The sequence below is a fragment of the Pyrus communis genome, chromosome 6 (genome assembly GCF_041283825.1).
Source record: "Pyrus communis isolate YQ-2024b chromosome 6, ASM4128382v1, whole genome shotgun sequence".
NCBI classification, from domain to species: domain Eukaryota; kingdom Viridiplantae; phylum Streptophyta; class Magnoliopsida; order Rosales; family Rosaceae; genus Pyrus; species Pyrus communis.
Window position 1 is genome coordinate 4,262,380 of NC_142570.1, and position 20,340 is coordinate 4,282,719.

The 20,340-nt window shown below is 37.2% G+C and overlaps 3 protein-coding genes across 5 annotated transcripts; 2 read left to right on the top strand and 1 right to left on the bottom strand.

Annotated features, from left to right (window-relative positions):
• The first annotated feature begins 2,613 nt into the window (after positions 1–2,613).
• Positions 2,614–5,820, top strand: LOC137711468 (uncharacterized). Its single transcript, XM_068450714.2, has 6 exons — positions 2,614–3,090; positions 3,184–3,297; positions 3,397–3,477; positions 3,722–3,894; positions 4,026–4,122; positions 5,209–5,820. Exons 1-6 carry the CDS (start codon positions 2,776–2,778, stop codon positions 5,320–5,322), a joined length of 894 nt encoding a protein of 297 aa, XP_068306815.2. The 5' UTR covers positions 2,614–2,775; the 3' UTR covers positions 5,323–5,820.
• Positions 5,821–10,719: 4,899 nt separating this feature from the next.
• On the top strand, positions 10,720–13,904 carry LOC137711000 (uncharacterized). Of its 2 annotated transcripts, XM_068450187.2 has the most exons (8): positions 10,720–11,159; positions 11,750–12,113; positions 12,231–12,264; positions 12,348–12,581; positions 12,681–12,770; positions 12,910–12,975; positions 13,076–13,167; positions 13,317–13,904. In XM_068450187.2, exons 2-8 carry the CDS (start codon positions 11,782–11,784, stop codon positions 13,513–13,515), a joined length of 1,047 nt encoding a protein of 348 aa, XP_068306288.2. In that variant the 5' UTR covers positions 10,720–11,159; positions 11,750–11,781; the 3' UTR covers positions 13,516–13,904. The 2 variants fall into 2 exon arrangements, with proteins under 2 accessions (XP_068306288.2, XP_088551586.1); XM_088695460.1 differs by lacking the exon at positions 10,720–11,159 and having other exon boundaries at positions 11,719–12,113; positions 13,317–13,782.
• Positions 13,905–14,329: 425 nt separating this feature from the next.
• Positions 14,330–19,573, bottom strand: LOC137710999 (uncharacterized). 2 transcript variants are annotated; one of them, XM_088695459.1, is made up of 6 exons: positions 17,566–19,532; positions 17,358–17,490; positions 15,897–16,883; positions 15,526–15,751; positions 15,233–15,375; positions 14,330–14,846 (listed from the first exon to the last, which is right to left on the bottom strand). In XM_088695459.1, exons 1-6 carry the CDS (start codon positions 19,122–19,124, stop codon positions 14,547–14,549), a joined length of 3,348 nt encoding a protein of 1,115 aa, XP_088551585.1. In that variant the 5' UTR covers positions 19,125–19,532; the 3' UTR covers positions 14,330–14,546. The 2 variants fall into 2 exon arrangements, with proteins under 2 accessions (XP_088551585.1, XP_068306287.2); XM_068450186.2 differs by having other exon boundaries at positions 17,358–19,573.
• Between the last annotated feature and the right edge of the window lie 767 nt (positions 19,574–20,340).

Below are 20,340 nucleotides of genomic sequence, written 5' to 3' on the forward strand. Positions count from 1 at the left end.
CATGAGACGTTGTTGTTTAATGCTTTTGGAATTAAATGGGTATGTTGTTATGAACAATGGTTATTTCTTTTGAAACAATATGTTATTGATAGTGAAATATGCAAATTAATAGATGTTGTATCTTATGTGTTTGAACAGATGTCATTTTGAAATGATATATTTCTTTTGGAATGATATGTTATTAGCATTTTGCACAAAACCATTTAATAAAATGGCTGGGCACTGTTTTTAGTGGGAAAATGCCTCATTTTAACTTTTTGAAAGGAAACAATCACAAACGTTTGTTGCCGAATTCAGCAAGAAAGGGAAAAGGTCGAGTCAGCACGTGAATCGGCAAAAGTTTGCTGCTGAATTCAACAAGTTAGACAAAAATGCCCTTCTCTTAAAGGGTCACGTGAGATAGCACTAGCATTTTTAACAGAGGATTGAATGGATTATTGACGGAAGGACCACATTGATATGTGGCATCAAATGTGAGGGACCAAATTTATTGATATTGAATGTTAGGGACTAAAATTATGAGTTAAGCCAATGTCAGGGATCATTTGTGATAAAAACCCTTCGAAAGAATTATGAGAAGTGTAGAATGAGATTTTTTTGAGTGCTAACAGCTGTTAAAAAAACAGTTAATGTTATAAATTCACCGCCTAATATATAATAATAATAAAACATGCGTAATATATGTAATAATGCATGCTTAATTAATGCGAGGAATACTAATTTTACATTTTTTTTTAAAGAAATAGTAATTTTACATATAAATGTACGTAAATTATTTTACACACACATGTATATATTTTTATGACACTTTGTAACTGATGATCCATTGGAGTTTCAAGATTTGAATTTGTAGGTGTGTAGTTTCAAGTAAAAAGTGAAACTTATATGCATTGGATAAATCATTATGATGATATCTTAAATCAAATACATTATTTTATGAAAAAGTTGAAACATATAACATCACGTTATTCATTTTTTTAATCGAAAAATCATGTTATTCATTTAAAGTATCTCCATATTAGCGTATTATAGAGGTAAATAAGTTTTTCATCTTACAAAAAAATGACTTACACGATACGTATATACCACTATCTTAACATCATATGCTAATAATACAAGAATATATATAAATTTTTTTGATACGAGACTTCGCAGTAAATAACTTACCCAACCCCCTCAACAAGGAGAAAAACTTGTGTGGGCTTGTCTTGCCACTGGATTTTGCTGAGTGGCACTACAATCTGATCAAAACTCACCGCATGACAATTCTACAATATAAAACTTTTATTACTTTTTTATATTTAAAGCTCTCATAATTATTTTTTCTATTAATTAATACACACCATGAGATTAATCTAATGTTTTTTTTTCCTACTCGTGTCTTCCTTTCCTTTCTTCATAAGAATATGATAAAAAAAACATTGAGCCATTAAAATTTTCTTCCCAAGTCCTTTCAATTGCTGGGAAAAAGGAAAATGGAGATGGAAGTTTGTTCCTTTTTCCTTTGTTGTGTAATATTTTTCAAAATCTATTTTTCCTTTTTTACTTTTCACCTTCCTCAATGTATATATAAAAATATAGTTTTCTTCAGGTATGTGATTCTAACTTACCTTTAGTAAAAATATCTTAATCACTTTAGTAAGTTTTGTGTTTAAAATATCAAATTGTTCATTATTATTTATAATATTATTAAAAATATATAATTAAATTTTAAATGAACGAACAACTCTTGTAAAAATACAGCTTTTGTAAAATATGAAATATGTGTTGGATTTTTTTTTTTTCCATTTCATGATAGTGGGAGAAGATGACTTAATTGTTTTTTTCCCATATTCATATGAAGAAAGGAAAGACAGAGAGGGGAAGAAGACAGTAGAGAAAATTTGGGAAGAAAAAAGAGAGAGAGAGAGGAGAAAAGGAAAAAAAAACCATTAAATTATTCTCATGGTGTATATTAATCAGTAAGAAATTTTTTTATAAGAGCTTTAAATTTAAAAATAAAAGATTATATTTAGACTTACGGTGAATTTTGATTGGATTGTAATGCCACTCAGTAAAATCCAATGGCACGACAAATCCTACACAAGTTTTTCTCCTCAACAAGAAGATACAAAAATTCCTAGGAGGATTCTCTCTGGATTCTCTTTGTGAGGATTATGAGGATCCTCAAATCGTGTCTGTTTATCGTATATCGTGCGATCAGTTTTCATTAGGTACTATTCATATTTAATTTTAAATAAAAATATTTAAAATAATTTTTGACCACACGATGTACGATGAACAGACACGATTTGACGATCTTCAAGATCCTCACAAAAAAGATTCGGAGAGGAACCTCATTCCAAAAATTCAAAAGAACACACGTGTAACATTTTCTTCCATAATTAGCCAAAAAATCCCCAATTTGAGGTCAGACATACTACACCTCACAAATCACAAGTGGCAAAACAAAAATATCCCCTAATGTCACATTTCCCAAACTGCCCCGCTATGCTGTCCCATCTGCAGCCGTCAGCATTATTTAGTAAGGCTAGTTTAGTAGTTTAAAATCCAAAATTAGAATTATGGATAAAATGAATTATGCTAATATAGAAATTAATTAGGATATTAAGCATATCCCGCAAAACACGTGCGAGCGGAAATGTAAAGCGCTCCAATTTCCTCACATTTCGCTCCAATTTTGACCCTTCAATCTATAAAAATTTTCCCGAGAAAATCTTTCAAATTTTCCTAGCGAGAAAGAAAGTGAGGGAAAATCGGAGATAGAAGATAATAATGCATTCATTAAGCCTCAAAGTCTGCAGTGATTGCTGTCCGGGGACGACGAGAACGTGTTTTCCGGGTCGACGGAGCTTCAGCGTCGTGAATTTGGAGGTCCGGAACTTGAGAGTCGGTTCGGGGCGTGGGGATTTCAGGAAATCGGGTCGGGTCGTGGCGTGCGCCGCGGAGAGGAGCGGGGGGAATGGGTGGAGTGGAACGCCGAGTTCGAGTCCGAGTTCCGGTGCGGGCCAGAAACCGAGTTCGTTTTTGTCTCGGACTCAGAGCTGGGCTTTGTTGAAGCAGCAAATGGAGGTCGCGGCGAAATCCGAGGTGAGTAAATTGCAAATTTCAAACTTTCTCGCACTTTCCTTCGTTTTCTCGGACGCCAAGCAGAGGATTACGGTTTTTGAGCTTGAATTGCAGGATTATGAAGAGGCGGCGAGGATAAGGGACTCGTTGAAGTTGCTGGAAGAAGAAGAGCCGGTTTTGTGGCTCCGAAGAAGGATTAAGGAGGCAATTGCTGAAGAGAGATTTGAGGTAAATTGAGTTAATTTGGAGGGTGATTATTGCTAATTAGCATTGAGCTGAAAAATACGATGCCAAATTCATTAGAAGTCTTAATCTTGATGTGCTCAGGAGGCCGCGAAATATCGAGATGAGCTAAAGGAAATTGCCCCTTACTCTTTCTTGAAATGTTCAAGTGATGCAACAACTTTGGTACGAGAATGCTCTATCTCATCATATATTTACATTGCTGTTTTGGTTCAATCTGTTTTTGTTTAAGTTTATAGAAATGTAATAGTCGTGACTGCCTGCGATAATTCAATTGGGGAAATAAGATACTGCTGGAGCGGATAGGGTGAAGATTGGTAGAATGCGAGCAAAAGAAAAAGAATTTTGATAGAAAAGTGCACATGCTAATTCAATTTGATGAATTGAAGTGAAATCTTCGTTTCTTCAGGGTATTCGTGTTCAAGTTAGGAGCGTGTACATAGAGGGCAGAAGTCAGCCTTCGAAGGGGCAACACTTCTTTGCATATAGAATACGAATTACCAATAACTTAGATCGCCCTGTTCAACTTCTTAGAAGGCATTGGATTATCACGGATGCCAATGGAAAATCCGAAAATGTGTGGTGAGTGTTTTCTTTTGTGCGCTTTGTTCTCTCCTCTGGTTATCTTATTCTCAGTTTTGTACTTGCAGTTAATGGTAGATATTTCTTTGTCTTTTACCAAATGTATTGTTTATTGCTTTTGCTCATCGCAGGGGGATTGGTGTTATTGGTGAACAGCCAGTTATTCTTCCTCAAACGAGTTTTGAATACTCATCAGCATGTCCATTAAGCACTCCTAATGGCAGAATGGTAAGATGGGACACTACTCTTTTCTTTTGTTCCTCCATGAAAGCATATTTAACAAGTACTTTTTATTGGTTCTGTAAATTGATACAATCAGAATTAGAAAGCTCTCTTCGATGTGCTTTAAGCGATTGGATATCCTTCTCAATTACTCATTATGTGTCATATCTAAAGGAGTGATGCTTAACATTATATGAATATCTCAAATAAAGTAGCTCTATAGCCCAAACATTGAGAAACTAAATTGAAAATGTTATTTTCCGAGTTTTTTTCTCAAATTGCTTCCAACAGTGCATACATATGATCATCTTATTAGAAAGAATTTCGGGATGCTACCTAGGTCATTATCAATCACATTATCATATTCCAATTACAGCGCTCACTGATGCCTGTGTTTTGGGCATATGTATGATGGAGTATGAATCCATCCATTCATATTGAGTTACCTATAGGTGTGTACCCCATCAAAAGTCACTTACTCCGGCAATGGTGTGTCGTGAGGCTGTCCCCCGGTTTTTCTGTCATAGTGAAGATTTTTTTGTCTAAAGTTAGTGGTTATGGACATTTATATGTCCCTATAAGCTCTATGAGCAGTGAATGGACCTTGGAGGAAAAGTCTTGGGTTAAAACCTGTGTTCACGTGCTTCCATTGTTGGGAAAAAGTTTGATAGTTCATTTGATCAATTTTCTTTTCATTGCGGTTTCCAAATAATTTGAGTTTCTTCTTCTTTGAACTAAAATACGATTGTGTTGCGTTTGGATTTGTGGATTTAGAGAATACCTGATTTCTTAGTGCAAATGTTTTAGAGACCGTAGGACTGTTAATTTGGTATGTTTGCGAAGGATGTGATTTTGATGTTTGAAATGGGTGAGAATTTACTCATGGAAAAAGCGCTACTTCAAATCATTTAATGTAGAGTTTTTCTTCTCAGTTATTAGCCGAAGCTTCGATATTTTCTTTTTTTGTTTTGAACATTTGATGCAGACAAACTTAAATCAAATATACATACATCAATATCCTTTGTTTTAAATCTACAAACTTAAATGCTACTTTAAAAAATTTGACCCATATTTTGTTTTCATACAATGCAGGAGGGTGAATTTGAGATGAAACACATCAATAGGGTAAGTTCACAAGCATTTAACGTGGCTATTGCCCCCTTTTCCCTCTCGATATTAGGAGACGACGTTGACACCTTATTTTGATAAGTGAGTTGTGGCATCCCTTTAGAGGGCAGCGGAATTTCATGAAAAATTATTCTGTGTTTTATTCAGTAATCTCAAGTGTAAATGATTAATTTGTAAAGATGAAAGTTTAGGTTTTGTGACAGTTTTGTGAGGGAATATGTTTGTGTAAGATTCTCAGTAGCCTAGAGGTTGGATGGATGCAAGTAGTTTGAAATCCAAGCTTAGCTATTTAGTGGGACTTATGTGATAGTCATTCTTCATTGGCATCGTACGTTTGATCTTTCTTAATGTTTCGGTTGCATGGTGCATGACGTGAACACGAAAGTGCTGAGTATGTTCGATGAAATGCAGGATGAAGAACCAGATTTGTTCGTTATGCAATGTCGAATTTAATTGTTCATATGGTGTCACGTATGTGTGAAGTTGTTAATTCTAATACGTTAATTTGTGTTTGATTTGTTGTGTTGTCTTGAAACTTCTACTGAACTGAAATTTGAAACATTCCTCTTCGGTTTCTCTCTGGTCGTAACAAGGAGTTTTTTGAGCTTCTCTTGAACTTACGTAATGTTCTTGTTTAAACAATTGTTTTGGGAAGCTCAAGTGTCCTTCGGAGTCGAATAATAAGTTTTTACCATTCATATTTCTAGCTGCATTTTAAAAAATATATATTCGTGTAGAAACTGATAATTGCATTCTATTTCTTTGTCTATACGTTCTCTTTATTTTGGCATTCAGATTGAGTAAATCAAATGAAAACAACGAGTATTGTTATTGGGACAATGTGGATGGGGGCATGGGGAACAACTTATGCATGCGAGGGTGCATACCTCTCTCTTCTTGTGAGACTCCAGTCACGCGATGAATGCTATATTAAGAGAATATAAATCTCCAGACAAGAAAACTTTTCTCGGCGTTTAAGAATATCTCATTTCGGTAGTTAAGAGTAGTGTAGGATATTGAAAGTTCTTAAAAAAGCCGCATATATGGATTTGATTAGCTGGCTTAGGCAATGTGCATACCATTTTACACCTAAATTTGAATCTCTATTTCCATATGCTAAGAGCGGTTTAGAATATCTGAAAAGAAAATTACTTTGAAAAGTCTAGTGTCTACCAATGAACCTCATTTTTGCTAACCTAATCAAGCTTTCGGCATGAACTAACTGAAGAGGGATCTTCTGTTAGAACAGAAGTATCTATGACGTATGGAGAAATGATTTCTTTTGTTTGCCTCCTAAATCATATTCTTAAACTTCTTTAGCATAATTAACAAATTTTTATTCAATCAGCCTGTGGTGACGACAATGGGTCGTGAGGTGTGGGATCTAATCATTTTTTATAGTCTATAAGTACTTAATTATAATGTTAAGTACTATACTTATCAGTTACAAAGTAAGTTAATAAAATTAGGGTTCTTCAATTAACAATTGCAAGGTATACCAACATGTCCTCACTCACCCTATTCTCTAACCCCCTTTGTGGGAGACATTCTTCTGTCCGAAAAGTGGACTAGGGACAATGACGGAGATGGTGGTACCAGCGTGGGATAGGCATGAACGGAGTCAATGAAGGTTCACTGGGTGCATATGCCCTCAAACACAAGTAATTTGTTATTGAGATGCAGACTGCAGTCATATGTATACACTTGTTATATTTGAAGAAGATATAAGTATCTATTATCAAGCATACATTCATATCCTTTCAGTGCTTTAGTTAGGATTTTAGCATTGGAGGGTCCATAATAAGGTTTTATTAGTTTTTCTGGTAGCCCCAACTAGAACAAATTTAAAGCTCCGACCTTGTGGGCCTTAAAATTAGGAAGATAAAGTAGGTACAATATTTTGTGTCTCAGCCTCATAATACACGTAATTTGGATGCCAAACCTTACAATTTTTTCCTTTCTCACCATTTTTTTTTCCATCATTATAGAATTAGTATAGTATCCTTTCATAGTAGCCCGAAAACAAAAACAATCGAACTATATTTCTTTTAGATAAGAACTATGTTTTTTTCATCATTATGTAATCATCATTTCGTTATTTTACTACATATCCGTTTAAATTTTAAGAACACGCATAGTAGTTAGAATAATCCTCCAAATCTTAAAAAATTCATGAACAAAATAAGCGTTTCAAATAGGGTGGTTCTATTCACACACCTATTTTTACTTTCATCTCTATCAATTTTCAGAAATCGGATCGAATTGAAGAAGATCAAATGACAAAAATTAACAAGGGAAATGTGAGATAAAAAAAAAATTGTGTGACTAACACCCACATGATATAATTAATGTGTGTGTCATGTTGACGACGGATTTATACTATAACGCATATAATAATTATACTACGTAAATGTGTTTCGTACAATAAACTTTTTTGACAAAATATTATTGAATGCATTTATGGTTGCCCATTGACCAAGCAATTAGTGACGTCCCTTATGCGGAAAGGGATCCTCTCCGGATTCATTCCATCAAATCCACCAAATCCACCCAATCAATCAATCCGGGTTCTTGAAATTTAATCCAACGACTAAAGTTATTATAACTTTTAAAGGAATCCCCAGTTTGTGACCGTTGGATCAAATTTCAAGGGCCTGGATTGATTTATTGGGTGAATTTGGTGGAAGGGATCTGGAGAGGATCCCTTTCCCCTTCTGCCCGCCCAGATTTGTGCTTTGCGATGCACTTGTCAATTTCCATCCACGTCACACGTTCATATTATGTAGCAGTTAATCAAAAGCAAAAAATATAAAATAAAAACTAAAAACTAAAGTTCGGAGGTTTTATGTTCGAAGTTCTGAGCTGAAGAGTTTGTGGGTAGAGTAAAATTTCCAATAGCCTCTTCAAGTCCAGAAAAACTGAATAATCGTGGTTTGCAACCGATTATCTTTTTTTTTAAAAAAAAGAAAAGAAAAGAAAATAAAAAGTAACCAAAGGAAAATGCTCTGCAAAACTTTCACTCGTTCTGGGGTATGGATGTAATATTAATTAATTTAATTAACCACTGTTAATTTTCAAAATTTTATTTATTTTTCTTTTTTATTGTCATCCTTTGGTGTCTTTTTCTTTTTCTCTTTTGATTTATAACTTATGATGAAAGCTATAAAGCCACTCAGGGCGGTGAGTTTTGGTCCACTTTTATAAAACAGAACAATCCGTCAAGTGGACACCACATCCATAAGTAAGGCTGCCGTATAGGGTAGTCTTACGAGTAGGTACTAGAGTGAGATCAGACGAAATTAAATGGTTGGAACAGGCAAATTGAAGGAGTGTGATTGGCATGGAGAAGGTTGAGATTGAAATGACGAATCTCTCGTACTTGTATAAAGTTAGTAGGACTATTCATTTGATCGGATAACTTGATTGAAGATTTTTTAGAATCAATTCTCATCATGAAAATTCGATAATATAGAATGCATAATCAAAAGATGCCGAATCTCTCATATTTTTTTTTATTGTTAATCATAATATTCACGTGATCAGATAATTTGATCAAAGATTTTCTCAAGCTAGTTATTATTACGGACACCGAATGATATACAATGCACAACCAAAAGATGATATAAAGTGAATCAAATAGGTGGCATGTCCGGTCTAACAGACAAGTAAGTCAAGGTAGGTCACGATCTCTGAGGCTATGAACAGATACAATCTTACGCTTTAACTGAAAGTTAACACGATCATTGCTCTTTTACACATTAGAGACCCCATATATGTTTTCAATAAGCCATGCAGGTTTCTGAATTTAGTGGGTCCTACTTCCCATTTTCATTATGTCTATTCTGATTGAAAAAATCATGACTTCATGGGTCCCTAATCATTGGTCAAAACTAAGTTCTGTCACAAAATCATGGCAACTCAATTACCCAATTACTTTTCCAACACTGCTTAATACCATGAGGATAGTTTATATTATAAATTACTCTGTAAAATTCTCTCTTTAAAAGTAAATTAAAATTAAGAATGTTTAGTCAAACTATTGTAGCAAATACATAGGCATTTTGTAATGCTTTTACCAATTCCAAAAACAATTTATCTTGATTGAACTGCCCAATTTCATTTGTTTGCTGGAGAAAGCTGCAATCCCGAAAGGAAGAACGTTATATTCTTATTTATTTTCATCTTTTTTATATATGGTTTGATGGCTAAATGACCTTAATTTTAATTTTTTTTTTTAAGAAATGATTTTTATAAAGTGTTTATAATATGAAAGAGTTTTAATTATAAACATGAAGTTCTATAAATCACCAACGAATAGTTTTGAGTAGAAACTACGGCTACTTTGTGACATCCCACATCACCCAAGGGTGTGATCTTTATATGTATATTCCCATCTCTACCTAGCACGAGGCCTTTTGGGAGCTCACTAGCTTCAGGTTCCATGGGAACTCCGAAGTTAAGCGAGTAGCGCGCGAGAGCATTCCCAGGATGGGTGACCCATCAGGAAGTTCTCGTGTGAGTTCCCAGAAACAAAACCGTGAGGGCGTGGTCGGGGCCCAAAGCGGACAATATCGTGCTACGGTGGTGGAGCAGGCCCGGGAAATGGTCCTCCCCGGGCCGGGATGTGACAATTTGGTATCAGAGCCTAACCCTGGTCGTGAGTGTGCCGATGAAGACGTCGGACCCCTAAGGGGGGGTGGATTGTGACATCCCACATCACCCAGGGGTGTGATCCTTATATGTATATTCCCATCTCTACCTAGCACGAGGCCTTTTGGGAGCTCATTAGCTTCGGGTTCTATGGGAACTCCGAAGTTAAGCGAGTAGCGCGCGAGAGCATTCCTAGGATGGGTGACCCATCGGGAAGTTCTCGTGTGAGTTCCCAAAAACAAAACCGTGAGGGCGTGGTCGGGGCCCAAAGCGGACAATATCGTGCTACGGTGGTGGAGCGGGCCCGGGAAATGGTCCCCCCCCTGAGCGGGATGTGACATACTTACTTTTCACATACATTTTACTAATTCACATATATTAGAGTTGGTTTGGAATTGTTTTTTTTTAGAACACTTATGCTAATATACACTTAAATTAAACATTATCATAAAAATTGTTGAAATATTTATCTCAAATCTAAAAGCTTTAAAAAAAAGTACTTCTTCAAAAAGCATTTCTATTATCTAATAACCCTTTTAATTTAGAATACATTAAAATAAATTGATAACACTACATGAGATTTTATTACAATTTCACCTTAAAATTACTCAGAGAGAGAGAGAGAGAGAGAGAGAGAGAGAGAGAGAGAGAGAGGGAGTTACTTTTTTATGTGTTTTTATTTTATAAGGTGCTTTTGAATTGAATGGGTTTTTTTATGTGTTTTTTTTAATGAGTTGCTTTTGAACGGGTTAACTGACTCACATCCACCCAAACACAGTTTGCTTTATTCCTGGATAAAAAAACTAGTCTTGGTACTCAGAAAGCACCCTCAAGCATGAATTCCAATGAAAAAGATTCACAGACAATTGTTCCCTGTTTGGTTTTTTCTAAATATTGGTAACTTAAAAAAGACATAATATTAACAAAAATATGGTTATCCAAGAAAGTTGATGAAAGCTTACAATTTATCAGTAATTTAATATTTGCATGGAAATGTGGGGGTAGAGAGAGAGAGATTGCAACTCCAGAGGACTGGTCTTTCTTGCAAGATTTTGCTGAATATATATGTAAAAAAGGGAAGTGGGGGAGCCTTATGCCTTATGCCTTCTGCTCAAAGCATCCCATCCTTTTCCTCTCCCTCTCTCTCTCTCTCCCAACTCCCCCCCCCCTAACTTTCTCTCTCTAGATTTCTCTCCCTCCATAGCAAAGAAGCAAAGCATCTCCAATCCCTCTGAAACACCACCGCGTCTTCTTTGCTTTCCCTTGTAAGTATCAACCTTTCCTTTGCTTTGAATTTAGCTGCTTCTGCTTCTTTTAATCCCATTTTTTGTATAATTTAGTAATATTTCGAAAAATGTCGGTTTTGTCTTGCCTTTCTCTGCAAAAATCCACCTAAAGTTTGGAATCTCTGCGTAATCTCAATCCTTAATGTGTTCATATACGAGTAGGGTTTTGTTTTCTGGTTTTTGGGTTTGCATTTGATCCTACAAAAACCAAGTTCTGCAAATGTGGTTTCTTTGCATTAGTATTATATTATCTGTCTTCTCTCTTTTTCCTCTCTGGATCTGGATTTTCAATTTGTTCGTCATTTGGTTGTTCTTTTGAGCATTTCAACTTTTAACTTTTTCATCACCTTATTTATTCCTCCACTCCATTCTTTTATTTTATTTTGTGATTTTTTTAAGCTCTTCGCTTTCGAAAACATATTCTGCCTTTTGGGTTTTCTCAGTTTTCTGAAATAAATCATTATCCACTCCATAAACTTGAATTTTCCAGGCATCCCGAATCATTGTTTGGTGAAAAAACAATCAGATAATTAAGTAAAAAAGTTATAACACCATGGGATTTATAACAGGAGTTCCGAAAGGTTCTTCTTGGCAGCCAATCATGACTGCAGACACAACAACTTCAAGTTACTGGCTGAACTGGAGGGTCTTGCTCTGCACGATATGGATTTTGATTGCGATGACTCTTTCGGTGATTCTGGTTTACAAATACGAAGGAAGACCGCGCCGCTCAAAGCGCGGTAGCAGCGGAGAAAACCAGCAACAAACGTCTGCAGGAACATTGTTTGAGGATGAGACTTGGAGACCATGCCTCAAGGGAATTCACCCGGCTTGGCTTCTGGCTTTTCGGGTTTTCGCTTTCTTTGTGCTCTTGGTTCTGCTCATCGTTACCGCTTCCGTGGATGGAGGCAGCATTTTTCTCTACTACACACAGTAAGTTGTCATCTCTTGAGCCATTTGATGAACTCAAGCTATCTGTGAAGATATGAGTCCAGCTTTTTTCAGAAGTGCTTCTCCTAATCTGTAGTTATTTGGCTTCTTTCTGGACAGGTGGACTTTTACTTTGATCACAATTTATTTTGGGGTAAGTTTTTTTTGTTCTGCTTGAACGTTTGTTCTTTTTTTACTTATTTTTCAGTTGATGCTGATGTCGATTTCCATGTGTAGCTTGGATCGTTGCTCTCCATTCGGGGATGCTACCGCTACCATAAGAAAACTGCCGGCGATAGGGTTGATAGTTTTGAGGTGGATACAGAGCAAGGCTCGGCTCATGTGACTCCTTCACATGGAGGTTCTTCCAAAGATTCAATCATAGAGAAACCCTCAGGCCCCCATGTCGAACAACCTCAAGTTCGCCAACTTGCTGGCTTTTCGGGTTATATCTTCCAAATAATTTTCCAGGTAATGAAAACGTCTTAGAACTTGTAACTATAAATTTTAAGTTGGCCTTCAAGACTCTTGTTTAATTAGCTTAATCGCTACGTGTTTACGTCTAAATAGATGAATGCCGGCGCTGTCCTTCTCACGGATTGTGTCTTCTGGTTCGTACTTGTTCCTTTTCTTACAATCAAAGACTACAACTTGAATTTTGTAAGTCCAATAAGCCATATAATACTCTGCTCATCTTCTCTGTCTGTTTTCGATTTTCTAATCGCTTCATAATCTCGTGATTGGTTCGTGTAATCAACGATTACGGTAGTAGATAACATGTTTGATCTTTTCCTGACAGCTGATCATAAATATGCACACAATCAACGCTGTTTTCTTGCTCGCTGATACCGCGTTGAATAGCTTGGTAAGTTGAACCCTTCAGCTCAAAATTTTCGACTCACTGTAGGGTTTCCAGTCCTTATGAATACTTGACGATTAACATCAATAACTTTTCCGATTTTCAGCCATTTCCCTGGTTCCGAATCGGGTATTTCTTCCTGTGGACAATCGTTTATGTAGTTTTCCAGTGGCTCTTCCATGCTTGTGTCAAGCTCTGGTAAAATCGTCGTCTCTTTTGGTTTCCCATATTCAGAAATGTTACAGTTATATTCAGTTTTCCAAATTTCTACAGAAACCTATTTTCGTGTCATTTCGCTGCACCATAAGCTTCTACTCGTAGTGACGATTTTCGCCTTTCAAATACAGGTGGCCGTATCCATTTCTCGACTTGTCATCTCCATATGCTCCGCTGTGGTACTTGTCGGTCGGTCTACTGCACATCCCATGCTACAGCATTTTTGTTCTGCTAATGAAGCTCAAACACCATCTGTTTTCGACGCGATACCCTGAATCGTATCATGCGCGAGGTAGTTCAGGCGTCGAGCTGAAACCAGACATCGTATAGTATCCCGAAAGAAATATACTGCCGAAATTCTTCGTAGAAGGAGAGCAAACAGAAGTCCAAAGATCCGAGTTTAGGGTTATGGAGACAATGCCTTCAACAGGTTAAAGGAAATTGTTTGCTTGGTGATTAAGTTTTGGATGCTCAAAGCATTTCCTTAATCAATGGCATATACTTGTAGGTTGCAACTTGCAACTGCATGCACATTAGGCAATCAGAAGGAAGTTGCATTATATATATTCTACCATTCAATTATTCTACTTTTGTAAATTCCCCACCAATTTTTTTTTTTTTTTTAGCCAAAATAGTCTTAGAGATTTGACATAATTCCTCATTTTGGTTCCTGAGATTTAAAATCAATAGAAGTGACCTTTGAATTTGTCCACTGCCAATCATTCTGGTCTTTCCATGAAGTTGCCCTTGAGTTTAGCCAATTGTATGTTAAATTGAGAACATTTTTGTTATTTTGATCCTTATTTAACAGAGATTTCTCAATTGAACGACCAAAATGATTGACTGTGGTGTGGACAAACTTAGGAGCCATTTCTATCTATTTTAAATCTCAAGGACCAAATTGAAGAGTTATGCCAATCTTATAGACCATTTTAGCTCAAATGCCCTTATCATTCCAAGAGAATTCCGATGTGAAGTCGGAACCCAATGAAATAATTGAAAACCTCTGCCCCATCACAATTTGTATATAATTATGTGTCTATCCTGATTGTATACAACCAGTGACACTGAAATATCTGTGCCAAATGGCAATGATTGAAAAGCGGGTTTTACCGCTAACATTACAAGAAGCAAAAACTTGAGCTATAAATTCAAACAGCCTAGATTTACCTGAAATTTACTTGAAACGTGTGATGTACATTACAAGGAACCAGCCATAAAGAATATACATTCGTCCAACCTTAGGGTTTTGGCTACAACGATCTTTGGCATGTCCTGTTTTGATTATTCAATACCAGGTGCAACGAATACAATTTCCATATTTCAAATCAAGCAAAATGAATGTATGATACCAGGGGTGGTTATAAAGAAGTGCTTGGCAACGAACCCATTAAAATGACGTTGTCGCTGGCTTTATGTTCCCTTGGCTTCTCCGGCTTCGCCTTTGAAAACAATCCAGAGAGTAATCCGGAGCCCGAACCTCCCCCAAACAAGTCTAGAAAACCACTGATCTCGGCCCCGACCCCAGAGGTTGCCCTTTTAATGAGCTGCGCTGGCTCGTCTTCCCTGAGGTGTGCCCCGCAAGTGCATTCCATGATCTTTCTGAAGCAAGGCTTGTGGAATACTGATGCGCAAGATGGACACCTTTCGATCTCATCCTCCTGCCAATAACCTTCACAGTCAGATTATAACAGCTAGAATTCATCTTCAATATATAGAATTCAAGGTTTTCCTAGTAAAGGAAACAAAAAGTTCAGCTGATCTGAGAAACGAGGACACATTTGCAAAACCTTGTGATTTAATTTCAAAAGGCAGCCTATATGCTCATTGGGATTTTAAGTGCTTGATTCTGTTGGTAAAAATGGAAAATTTAAAGGCGAGGTGTGTGGCGCCCACTAACGTGATTTGACAAATGCCCAGAGCTCCAATTCATAAAGTACAGATTTCAGAAACATATAAGAAAATAAATAGAGACCAACAAGAACGAATGTATTAACCACATGAACAGGAACCATAATCATTGTATAATATAACTGTGGATGCCCACCTGAAAAGGGAAAATGAGGGATGAAGGGTCATTGCATGCTTGTCGTGCCCCACAGGGGACTCCCACATCACAGCATATGAGACACTGCTCCGTTATATGGCCCAGAATTTTCCTTGAGACAGTTTCCACAATCACAGGTAGCACTGCCACAAAGATAGTACGTCAAGAAATATATATGCGCACACAGCACACATACATATCAGATAGGTAAATTCATAAATCTGTCTTATTTCCGTGATAACAAAGAAACAGACATGCATGATATGAGATAAAGCTTGTTATTAGAATCTAACCTGCAAAGGCTCCTTTGGAAAGATCAATGAGGTCTCTCAGTGCAAAAAAATCATTGCCTTCTAGTAGATATCTTCGAGACCCAAGTCCTTTGTTGATTGACCTACGGAATGGGCAACGAACATAAGGAAGAATGGTGCCTATTTTCTTCCTCACACCCATAACATGAAGCAAGGCTGGAACCTTCGAGAAAAGGAATGGATTAACTGCACTGACGCAAAGCATGGGCTGCAAAACAAATGATCATAGAAAGATTAAGTTGGATGTAAAATGTTAAAAATGTCAGATATTGCTTACTCATGCAGTTGCAATTCATTGGCATAACATATACAGAATTTAATCACAAAGAATGGTGTGGTAGTCTTCATATTACCTGGTCGTGTATAGAATCCAGATAAGATTTAGCAAATTGCGAAACTGGATATTGAGTAAAGTCCCAGTTATGCAACACTCTTGCAGGTATGATTGCAATTTCATTTGTATGGCACGAAGAGCAAAATAATTGACCAGTATATTCACAAAGTCGAGGCTTGCCCCATCCAAGTGTCTGTGCAAAATCCCGTATCAAAGTCTTGCCATCATCAAAATGCTTGTGGCACCCTGCACAAGTATAATGTTGTGCTTCTAGCATCTGCCTCAAAGATTTAGATTGTCGAATTTCAACAATAAGAGATATGGTCTTTCCCCAAGTGGAAATATTTTGTGTGTCAGCTCTTCTAGTAAGAGACTCAGGTGTGTATGATGATTCCAGGGAGCTAGGAACTGAATCTTGAGGAGACAGAAACCATACGAGTGCACTTGGCGGACTGGAAAAGAACCTGAAATGGAGAACGGACTGTAGACACTCTTGGATGAGAACACTTCTCTCTGCAATAACATCAGGAGACGCATTTCCAAAAATCTTTCTGGATTCCTTTTCTACAGCAGACCAGGGAGAAGGTAGATCCCAGCCGTGGTCAGAAAACACTGTTTTCAATCGACGATAGAGTGTAAAGAAATCGCGATAACGACGTTCAACCTCCCAGTGATCCTCGCCACTCAACACTCTTATTTGATACACAGTGTATTCTTTCACTCCCACCAGTCTTTCACTAAATGAGACATCTCCCTTCTTCTGCCTTGCACCCACCACTTCAACCCCATCAATTCTTAACGAATGCTGATGGAACAAATGAGCATCATCTGTACCAGAAGTAGAAGCAGTCGACCCACCATCTCTTACTGGTAGAGATTGCTGTGATTGTAAGAAACTGTTGCCATGAGTGAACCTTGCTCCTGGGGACTCAGCAGAGTCGAGCAGAATTTCCTCCATTTCATCAACAACCTCATCATAGTATTCATTATGCTCAAAATTATCTGTCTGCAGCATCGGTAAAACAAAAAAAATGAGATACAGACAACTTAACTCAACAGAGTCGCACAAAAATGGTCTTATACGGATAAAATCAGGCTGCCATAGTATATTACTACAAATATCATTTACCAGCAATTCACTGGCAAAAGGTGGTGTACTAATATGCACAAATTGCTGATAACAAGCATTGGCAAGCTGCACACACGATTGAATAAGAGCATAACACAAGCACCCATCCAAGTCAAGACTCGAATTTTCTTTGAAGACTAACATAAGCTATATGTTTCCTGAGTATCAAGAATTGGACAGAAAATAAATATAGAGATACTTCTTGGAGTATCACAACACGCATAATATGCATTAAATATTCACAAACACGAAATCGTATGTGGCTTAGGCCAATCGAATGAAAATATAATTAAGTTGAATAATAATAATCTAGTGCCACTCAAAAGAAAAAGTGTACTGAGCATGACTAACCTTAACTGGCATAGGATGTTCTTCAAGGATATCTTCTGAAACAGAACTTTTCGTTGTATTATTTTCAAAAATTGATGGCAGTGTACTTGGCTTATGGTCCTCAAGGAAGTCTGTCTCCACATTTCCCGAAGTTCTGGTTGAATGGATGCTAATTTGATTAGTTGATTGATCAGAAAGGGGGTCTAGTTTAACTTTTAAAGTCCCCAACTTTTTCTTTTCTAAATCTTGACCGTGATCAATATCAATGACTTCACCGGTATTCATATACGTATGCACATCAGAAACACCATCATCCAAAATGCTCAAACCCTTTTTGTTAGGACTTTCTTTTGCTTGTGGATCCGGCTGAATATTTAAGGCATTGCCAACCAAGGAAGCCTTATTATGTTTTGCTGATTCGTCGGGACCTGGAGCTTGATTCTTGGTGAAAAGCATATCTCTTGAATCTTTTACCTCTGGTTCTTGAACATTTTGAAAAGGGATCGTAAAAGAACTTTTGGTGAGCTCAACCGAGTCATCAATAGCTTGAACTTGATAACTGGCCACAGGAATGTCCTTCACATCTACTACTCTATCGGTTTCAAGAAAACTTGGAGAACTAGCTAGCTTCATGGAACTGTTAACATTTTCTACCAATTTATCATCAGCTTGAACTTGTTTGCATCCAGGCTGCACATCTTTCACATCATTTCCTTGCTCGGTTTGACATGCATTCTGATGCTCAACTGAAGTGATGGAAGTGGAATTCGAAATTTTCCTTTTAGTTTCAACATTCCGTCCTCTCCTGCCCTCAAATAAGTTCCTAGTGAAAGAATCTAAATTACTCCCGCCACTTTCTTGCATGAAATCATCCCAATCATCGGAACCAAAGGCTACGGATGAGTTAATAAGAAACGGATTTTCATTCTGGGGTTTCTCTTGCTGATAATAGTGGACATTCCTCTGCTGACTAAAGCCGCTCTTGCGCTCATCATCCGAACCATAGTTGTACATAGACCCCTCATCCTCTGAATACTCATTTCTAGATGATGTCCCTTCTTCCCTATCCATCTCTCCTCCATCAAATTCTTCAACTTCGGGTACAAACTGGTTCCGAATTCCTTCCCCATTCGAACCATTAGTCTCTTGGGCTGCCACACCTTCAACTCCAATATTATCATTTCCCACAACCCCCCTCCAAACTTCCATACCCTTTTCACTGTCCTCGTCACTATTATCCGAACCATACTTCACATCCGAAACCCCCCCTAAACCCGACGGTCCACTCTCAAGCTTCCAAGACATCAATTCATTTACATCATCAGCTCCACCAGCATCCTCATTGCCATACAATTCCAACCCACTAGACCCGTAACTCGCCCTCCTCCGTCCTCCAATATTACCATCCTCCTTCCCAAACTCAATCCTACCACTACTCAAACATCTCCGATCCTCTCGATTTCTCTCAATCCTCCCTCCCAAGCTAAAATTATCCAAACCACCACTCCCCTCCCCAAGTCCCAAACTTTTCAACGACCCAAATTCGGGCTCCGGGAAATCATTGAAAACCGTGATTGTGCTACACATGCTCGGCGTGCCCATCATCGAGTTGGCGCTGCAATAGCGCTCGTACTCGGACTCGCCGAACGAGGAGTAGCGCGACGGAGGCGATCGGGGCGAAACATCGCCATAGCAATCGCTACCGTCACCAACGCCGTCCGATTTGGGATCGAACGGGATGGACGGATCGGGAGAGGCCGCCTCGGCAATCTTCTCTCCATTAATCATTGGAAAGTCAATGAATCATAAATTCGAGCTCGAAATTTATGAAATCCAGAGAGAGGGAGAGTTAGAGAGAGAAGAGCGAGGAAGTGACCTGGGAGGAACCGACGGCTGTGATTCGATTGGGAGGTGGAGCTCCGATGGACGTGAGCGCAGTTTATGGAAGCCCAGATTGTGAAGCGAGTTTAGCATCAAGGATTCGGTTGCAGAGGGTTGAATAAGTGGCGTGAGGAGAGAGAGAGAGAGAGAGAGATTGAATTGAAGAAGTGGAAAGTTGTTATTTTTAGTTTCAGGTGTGGATGTGTGCGCGACTGGTTACTTGTGAGATGAGAAATTGCGATGTCGAAAATGTTGTCTTTGTTTTCGTTCCGGCTTTCGAAATCAATTAGCTTTGTGAGCTCTATTGCTCGGACCGGCTTCTCTGCCGTCCCACAACTTGTATATTCTTATTCTCTCATATTTTGTATGATCACGATTAAGATATATTAATTTTTTATATTAATTTTTTTTATAGAAATAATAAAATAATAATAATATAAAATGTTGACGTGATTTAACCGTAATCGCACAAATAGGAGGAGATAAGAGTATATGAAAAGTGGAAGGGCAGTGAAGTCAGATCTCTATTGCTCTCCATGTCAATGTCAACTTACTATGTAGTTTTATTATTTTTCTAATAAAGACACGACTTGCTAATATAGATGAGTTCTATCTAGTACAAATAATAATACAATTAAACGAAAAACGTAACATTTTTGCTATCGTATATTTTTTTATTATAAAAATAATGTTCAACGATTTATTTGTCTTTTATTAATATGCCAAAAGAAATTCGAAAAATTATTTTAAAACACATGCTTAAATTTTTTACTCTACATCCAAAAGTTCTACTCCAAAAATACGAACTAGTCTAAGTTTTTATTTATTTCTTTATTTTTTGAAAGAAAAAAAAACTAGAACAATTTTGTTGAAGACGATGTTAAGTTTTTATTATTGCACTGAGTGTTAGAGATGTAGAGTAATTTACAATTCTAGTTTCCCATTTTCTCACCTACCATTCTCATGTCTCATGTCTCTTTCATCGATTGTTTGTTCAATCAATTAAATATATGATTGATTTTTACTATTGAAAATGCTAGTTAAATTTGATTATGGTTTTCTCTCTTTGTTCTAACAGTTTGAGCATTTGAAGTTTCAACATATCTATAGGGAGAAAAACATG